At 49.3% G+C, this 7,500-nt stretch overlaps 1 protein-coding gene across 1 annotated transcript in view; it reads left to right on the forward strand.

The window, feature by feature from the left end:
- The window catches only part of LOC308125946 (polypyrimidine tract-binding protein 2-like), a gene marked incomplete at its 3' end in the record, with an annotated part of 56,231 nt that overhangs the window by 18,973 nt on the left and 29,758 nt on the right, over positions 1 to 7,500 (forward strand). Inside the window, exon 11 of the mRNA XM_080489989.1 lies at positions 828 to 1,062. Within this exon, the coding sequence (XP_080346115.1) occupies positions 828 to 1,062 (235 nt within the window). The remainder of the gene's footprint in view (positions 1 to 827; positions 1,063 to 7,500) is intronic.

Genomic DNA, 7,500 nt, shown 5'->3' on the forward strand with positions numbered 1-7,500 from the left:
CGCTACGCTACTGCAGACTGTGGACAGGGACCGAGCTGCTAATGAGTATCAGTCACTTCAGTCATGCTTAGCATCTAGCATGTAGCATCGCTGGTGTGTGAGTCTGAAACTCTTTAGCAAGTAGCATGTAGCATCGCTGGTGTGTGAGCCTGAAACTCTATAGCATGTAGCATGTAGCATCACTGGTGTGTGAGCCTGAAACTCTTTAGCATGTAGCATGTAGCATCGCTGGTGTTTGAGCCTGAAACTCTTTAGCATGTAGCATGTAGCATTGCTGGTGTGTGAGCCTGAAACTCTTTAGCATGTAGCATGTAGCATCGCTGGTGTGTGAGCCTGAAACTCTTTAGCATGTAGCATGTAGCACGGCTTGGAGTTCCGTGCTGAGCAATTAAACATTGTTCTAACTCTGCTGGTCCAAATGTCTCTGGTGATGAAGTTGCTGGTGATGAAGTTGCTGGTGATGAAGTTGCAGGTGATGAAGTTGCTGGTGATGAAGTTGCTGGTGTTGCACCAACAATCTTTCTCCTCCTCTACATATTTCGTCCGAACATCATTCACAGTCTGTCTTACTTTTGTGGTTCTAATTAATATTAAACGATCATCAGACATTGCTAATGCTCTCTTGCGTACCTGCAGGCGTGTTTCTGATGCGTGGCGTCACGTAGTACTTACCAAGTTGTATTGAGAATCTCTTTCTGAGTAAGAGTCCTCTGTGCAGTATCAGACTCGATACCCGGTACTGGTATTGGTATTGGTATCGGTACATCACCAGTTTTGAATGCTGTAAAAACGTTAGAACACACAGATCTGTGTGACGTCCTGTTTAGCCTGAATCTGAGGCGCCACACTGGGAGTGAGATGACGCAGTGGAAGACAGAAGACGTGGATCTGAGGCGCCACACTGGGAGTGAGATGACGCAGTGGAAGACAGAAGACGTGGATCTGAGGCGCCACACTGGGAGTGAGATGACGCAGTGGAAGACAGAAGACGTGGATCTGAGGCGCCACACTGGGAGTGAGATGACGCAGTGGAAGACAGAAGACGTGGATCCACCAAGCAGCGTAAAGTTCAGAATGCAGCTGAGTGACTGATTTCTCGATTCACTAATCAAGAGCAATTTTCTCATTAGGACAGACGAGTGACAAATTAGATTCCCGCCGAGCTTCAGGGGCTGGAAGAGAGCAGGAAGAGAGCTGGAAGAGAGCAGGAAGAGAGCTGGAAGAGAGCAGGAAGAGAGCAGAAAGAGAGCTGGAAGAGAGCAGAAAGAGAGCTGGAAGAGAGCTGGAAGAGAGCTGGAAGAGAGCAGGAAGAGAGCTGGAAGAGAGCAGGAAGAGAGCAGAAAGAGAGCTGGAAGAGAGCAGAAAGAGAGCTGGAAGAGAGCAGAAAGAGAGCAGGAAGAGAGCAGAAAGAGAGCTGGAAGAGAGCTGGAAGAGAGCAGGAAGAGAGCTGGAAGAGAGCAGGAAGTGAGCAGGAAGAGAGCAGGAAGTGAGCAGGAAGTGAGCAGGAAGTGAGCAGGAAGAGAGCAGGAAGTGAGCAGGAAGTGAGCAGGAAGTGAGCAGGAAGAGAGCAGGAAGAGAGCAGGAAGAGCCAGATCTCAACCGAGGAGCAGGACCAGACCATGAGGAGAACCTGGTGCTGCTCCGGCTGCTGTCCTCCTCATGAGAGACTCCTAACAGGCTGCACCTCCTCTTCCTCTTCCTCTTCCTCCTCCTCCTCCTCCTCCTCCTCCTCCTCCTCCTCCTCGTCCTTTCTCCTCCTCGTCCTCTTCCTGCTCTTTACTCTTCCTCCTCATCCTCCTCTTCCTCCTCCTCTTCCTCCTTTCTCCTCCTCTTCCTCCTCCTCATCCTCCTCCTGCTCCTTCCTCTTCCTCCTCGTCCTCCTCCTCATTGTCGTCGTCCTCCTCCTCCTCTTCGTTGTCGTCGTCATCATCCTCCTCTTCCTCTTCCTCCTCATCCTCCTGCTCCTCGTCGTCGTCCTCCTCTTCCTCCTCCTCCTCCTCCTCCTCCTCCTCTTCCTCTTCATCCTCCTCCTCCTCCTCCTCCTGCTCCTCTTCCTCCTCCTCCTCCTCCTGCTCTTCTTCCTCCTCCTCCTCCTCCTCCTCCTCCTCCTCCTCCTCCTCTTCCTCCTCCTCCTCCTGCTCCTCTTCCTCCTCCTCCTCCTGCTCCTCCTCCTCCTCCTCCTCCTCTTCACAGGCTCGCTGCTTGGCTCTGATAGGAACCATTTCAATCCAGATTCTAAGTGAGAAAGATGAAGAATTTAACATTAATATTCAGAAACTATTTTAATCCGTCACTCATTTCCTCTAAAGCTCTGATCAGTTGGAAAACTTCCTCCACCAACACGTCCCGCTCCAGTGCTTCACCTCTGGAGCGGCAGGAGGAGGTGGGTAGAGCGGTCGTCTCCCAATCGGAAGGTTGCAGGTTCCATTACCACCCGTCTTAATGCCAAAGTGTCCTTGAGCAAGACCCTAAACTCCAAACTGCTCCCCATGGAGTGGAGCGCCTTGCCTGGCAGCAGCCTTGCTCACAGAGGAGCCTTTCCTTTGACTTCTTGCTCTGTGGGTGAACCCGAGGGGGGCCAGTGAAACTGTTAAAAACATGTTGTACTGTGGATCTTCTGTAGCTCTTTGTCCACCTCAGAGTGGCTGAACTCACTGACAGGCACAGCCTCTACTGGTACTAAAAGCGGAGTATGTGGAGTACTTTCATGAATACACAGGGAGAACATGCAGGATCCACCAGAAAGGCCCTGTAAGGAAGTTCAACTGTTCTCAGTGTGTCTCCCTGCTTGATTGGCTGTTTCATGATTGTGTCTGAACTCTCAACTCGCCGATGCCACGTTTTTTTTAAAGGACAAGTACTAACCTTTAGCTACTTGCTGATACAAGTACTTTTTAAATGCCATAAAGCCTCATATATACTTCATACGCAAACGATACAAGGGGTTACGTGTTGCAGCGAAACACCTGAAAATCCTCAAGCTTGACACTGCATGCAACAGCCTCACGTCTACAGGATACAGCGTGTAGCATCTATCTACACACTCCTCGGCGTGTAGCGTCTATCTACACACTCCTCAGCGTGTAGCGTCTATCTACACACTCAGCAGCGTGTAGCGTCTATCTACACACTCCTCAGCGTGTAGCGTCTATCTACACACTCAGCAGCGTGTAGCGTCTATCTACACACTCAGCAGCGTGTAGCGTCTATCTACACACTCCTCAGCGTGTAGCGTCTATCTACACACTCCTCAGCGTGTAGCGTCTATCTACACACTCAGCAGCGTGTAGCGTCTATCTACACACTCCTCAGCGTGTAGCGTCTATCTACACACTCAGCAGCGTGTAGCGTCTATCTACACACTCCTAAGCGTGCAGCGTCTATCTACACACTCCTCAGCGTGTAGCGTTTATCTACACACTCCTCAGCGTGCAGCGTCTATCTACACACTCCGTAGCGTGTAGCGTCTATCTACACAGTCCACAGTGTGTAGCGTCTATCTACACACTCCGCAGTGTGTAGCGTCTATCTACACAGTCCGCAGTGTGTAGCGTCTATCTACACACTCCGCAGTGTGTAGCGTCTATCTACACACTCCGTAGCGTGTAGCATCTATCTACACAGTCCACAGTGTGTAGCGTCTATCTACACACTCCGCAGTGTGTAGCGTCTATCTACACAGTCCGCAGCGTGTAGCGTCTATCTACACACTCCTCAGCGTGTAGCGTCTATCTACACACTCCTCAGCGTGAAGCGTCTATCTACACATTCCTCAGCCTGTAGCGTTTATCTACACACTCCTCAGCGTGCAGCGTCTATCTACACACTCCTCCGCGTGTAGCGTCTATCTACACAGTCCGCAGTGTGTAGCGTCTATCTACACACTCCGTAGCGTGTAGCGTCTATCTACACAGTCCGCAGTGTGTAGCGTCTATCTACACACTCCGTAGCGTGTAGCATCTATCTACACAGTCCACAGTGTGTAGCGTCTATCTACACACTCCGCAGTGTGTAGCGTCTATCTACACAGTCCGCAGCGTGTAGCGTCTATCTACACACTCCTCAGCGTGTAGCGTCTATCTACACAGTCCGCAGTGTGTAGCGTCTATCTACACACTCCGTAGCGTGTAGCGTCTATCTACACAGTCCGCAGTGTGTAGCGTCTATCTACACACTCCGTAGCGTGTAGCGTCTATCTACACAGTCCACAGTGTGTAGCGTCTATCTACACACTCCGCAGCGTGTAGCGTCTATCTACACAGTCCACAGTGTGTAGCGTCTATCTACACACTCCGTAGCGTGTAGCATCTATCTACACAGTCCACAGTGTGTAGCGTCTATCTACACACTCCGCAGTGTGTAGCGTCTATCTACACAGTCCGCAGCGTGTAGCGTCTATCTACACACTCCTCAGCGTGTAGCGTCTATCTACACACTCCTCAGCGTGAAGCGTCTATCTACACATTCCTCAGCCTGTAGCGTTTATCTACACACTCCTCAGCGTGCAGCGTCTATCTACACACTCCTCCGCGTGTAGCGTCTATCTACACACTCCGCAGTGTGTAGCGTCTATCTACACACTCCTCAGCGTGTAGCGTCTATCTACACACTCCTCAGCGTGTAGCGTCTATCTACACACTCCTCAGCGTGAAGCGTCTATCTACACACTCCTCAGCCTGTAGCGTTTATCTACACACTCCTCAGCGTGCAGCGTCTATCTACACACTCCTCCGCGTGTAGCGTCTATCTACACACTCCGCAGCATGTAGCGTCTATCTACACAGTCCACAGTGTGTAGCGTCTATCTACACACTCCTCAGCGTGTCGCGTCTATCTACACACTCCACAGTGTGTAGCGTCTATCTACACACTCCTCAGCGTGTAGCGTCTATCTACACAGTCCGCAGTGTGTAGCGTCTATCTACACACTCCTCAGCCTGTAGCGTCTATATACACACTCCTCAGCGTGTAGCGTTTATCTACACACTCCTCAGCGTGCAGCGTCTATCTACACACTCCGTAGCGTGTAGCGTCTATCTACACAGTCCACAGTGTGTAGCGTCTATCTACACACTCCGCAGTGTGTAGCGTCTATCTACACACTCCTCAGTGTGTAGCGTCTATCTACACACTCAGCAGCGTGTAGCGTCTATCTACACACTCCTCGGCGTGTAGCGTCTATCTACACACTCAGCAGCGTGGAGCGTCTATCTACACACTCCTCAGCGTGTAGCGTCTATCTACACACTCAGCAGTGTGTAGCGTCTATCTACACACTCCTCAGCGTGTAGCGTCTATCTACACACTCAGCAGCGTGTAGCGTCTATCTACACACTCAGCAGCGTGTAGCATCTATCTACACACTCAGCAGCGTGTACTGCAGACTCCATTTCTATGGAGGTAAAATTCTCCATCTAATTCCAAGATATTTTAGATACTTGGAGAAGATGAGCTTCATCATCATCATCGTCGTGTGTTCATGTCCTGAGGAAACCTGCACCTGGATGATGGTGTGTGTGTGTGTGTGTGTGTGTGTGTGTGTGTGTGTGTGTGTGTGTGTGTGTGTGTGTGTGTGTGTGTGTGTGTGTGTGTGTGTGTGTATGTGTGTGTGTGTGTGTGTGTGTGTGTGTGTGTTTGTTTCTGTGCCAGCGTGTGTGTGTGTTTGTTTCTGTGCCAGCGTGTGTGTGTGCATCCATGTGTTTTTTTGCTTGTGTGTGTGTGTGTGTGTGTGTGTGTGTGTGTGTGTGTGTGTGTGTGTGTGCTGGCAGCGGAGACAGAGGTCAGTGGTGTAATGGGGAGCTGAGAGAGACGGACAGGAGTGTGCATGTGTACATAATCTATTAATTAAAGTCGAGGCGGCACAGCGGACGGAAACCTTTTTATTCCCCTTCACTCCCTCTGTGATACCGCCCACACACACACACACACACACACACACACACACACACACACACACACACACACACACACACACACACACACACACACACACACACACACACACACACACACACACTCCAGGTAGCAGAGAAAACACACTGCCAGACATTTATTGAGAGATTAAAACCAAATCTTCCAGATTGCCATATAAAAAGGTAATTTACAATATTAAACTGACTTTTATCTATATGCAAATGGCTCAGCCTCCCACCAACTCCTGGAATAATTCATGTGAAGGTTTTTTTATTTTTAAGGAAGGGTGGAAGTGGAGAGAGTGACTCTTCCAACCCATATAAAATAACCCAGTTATGCTATAAAGGAGATTATTAACTTTCCTCTTTCATCTTCCATTTCTGTTGATTTCTTTCATTCCTCCTTTCATCGTTCCTTCAGGTGGAGGAGAGAAAACAGCTGATTGGAGCTGCTTCATGTCTTCTCCAGCCGGAGGGCGTTTCCCATCGACGGCGCTGATGATCCGGTTTCATGTCAGGGTCGTTTTTTTAAATCATTTATCTCAGAATAAGTCTTTAAGGACTTTTAAGATGATATTTGCTTATTTAAAATACATGTTCAGAAATGCACGTCAGTAGTCAAATTACCATTCCATCTCTGTGTTTGAGTATTATTTGATCAGTTTAGTACTTTCAATCATACCTCCTTCTCACACAGTATAATCTACCTTTAACACCAGATCTTAATGATAAAGCATTTGTCAATATAAAATATCTGCTTTTTTTCTACTTCTTTATAATATTGTGTCATTTTTATAGATTTTATTGATTATCTGGGGAATGTATTTTAAATGTAGATCTTTCAAAGCATTTCAATGGGTTGAAAAAGTAACAAATACTTTGAGTAGTTTAGGGAAAGACTAGTTTATATAGTTTCCAACTATACTGTATACTAAGTATTTTAAGTAACAGCACTTTTGCCTGTGATTGAGTCTCACCCAACCAATCGACCGACTCAGAAAAACAACCAGCCAACCAACCAACCAACCAACCAACCAGCCAACCAACCAGCCAACCAGCCAACCAACCAACCAACCAGCCAACCAACCAACCAACCAGCCAACCAACCAGCCAACCAACCAACCAGCCAACCAACCAACAGGCCAACCAACCAGCCAACCAACCAACCAACCAACCAACCAACCAACCAACCAACCCAGAAAATGACTGACCTACCTAATTTACCACCCAGCAACTTCAGAATCCAACCAAGTAGGCACCCACTAAGCTCCTGAAGGGTGGTGGTGGTGGGAGGGGGGGGGGGGGGGGGAGGGGTATGTGGACTGGAGGGTGGTAGGGGGGTGTATGTAGACTGGAGGGTGGTGGGGGGGTATGTGGACCTGAGGGTGGTAGGGGGGTGTATGTAGACTGGAGGGTGGTAGGGGGGGTATGTGGACCGGAGGGTGGTAGGGGGGTGTATGTAGACTGGAGGGTGGTAGGGTGGGTATATAGACCGGAGGGTGGTAGGGGGGTATATGTAGAGCGGAGGGTGGTAGGGGGGGGGGGTATATAGACCGGAGGGTGGTAGGGGGGTATATGTGGACTGGCG

Source organism: Lipophrys pholis (assembly GCF_963383615.2).
Source record: "Lipophrys pholis genome assembly, chromosome: 20".
NCBI lineage: Eukaryota > Metazoa > Chordata > Actinopteri > Blenniiformes > Blenniidae > Lipophrys > Lipophrys pholis.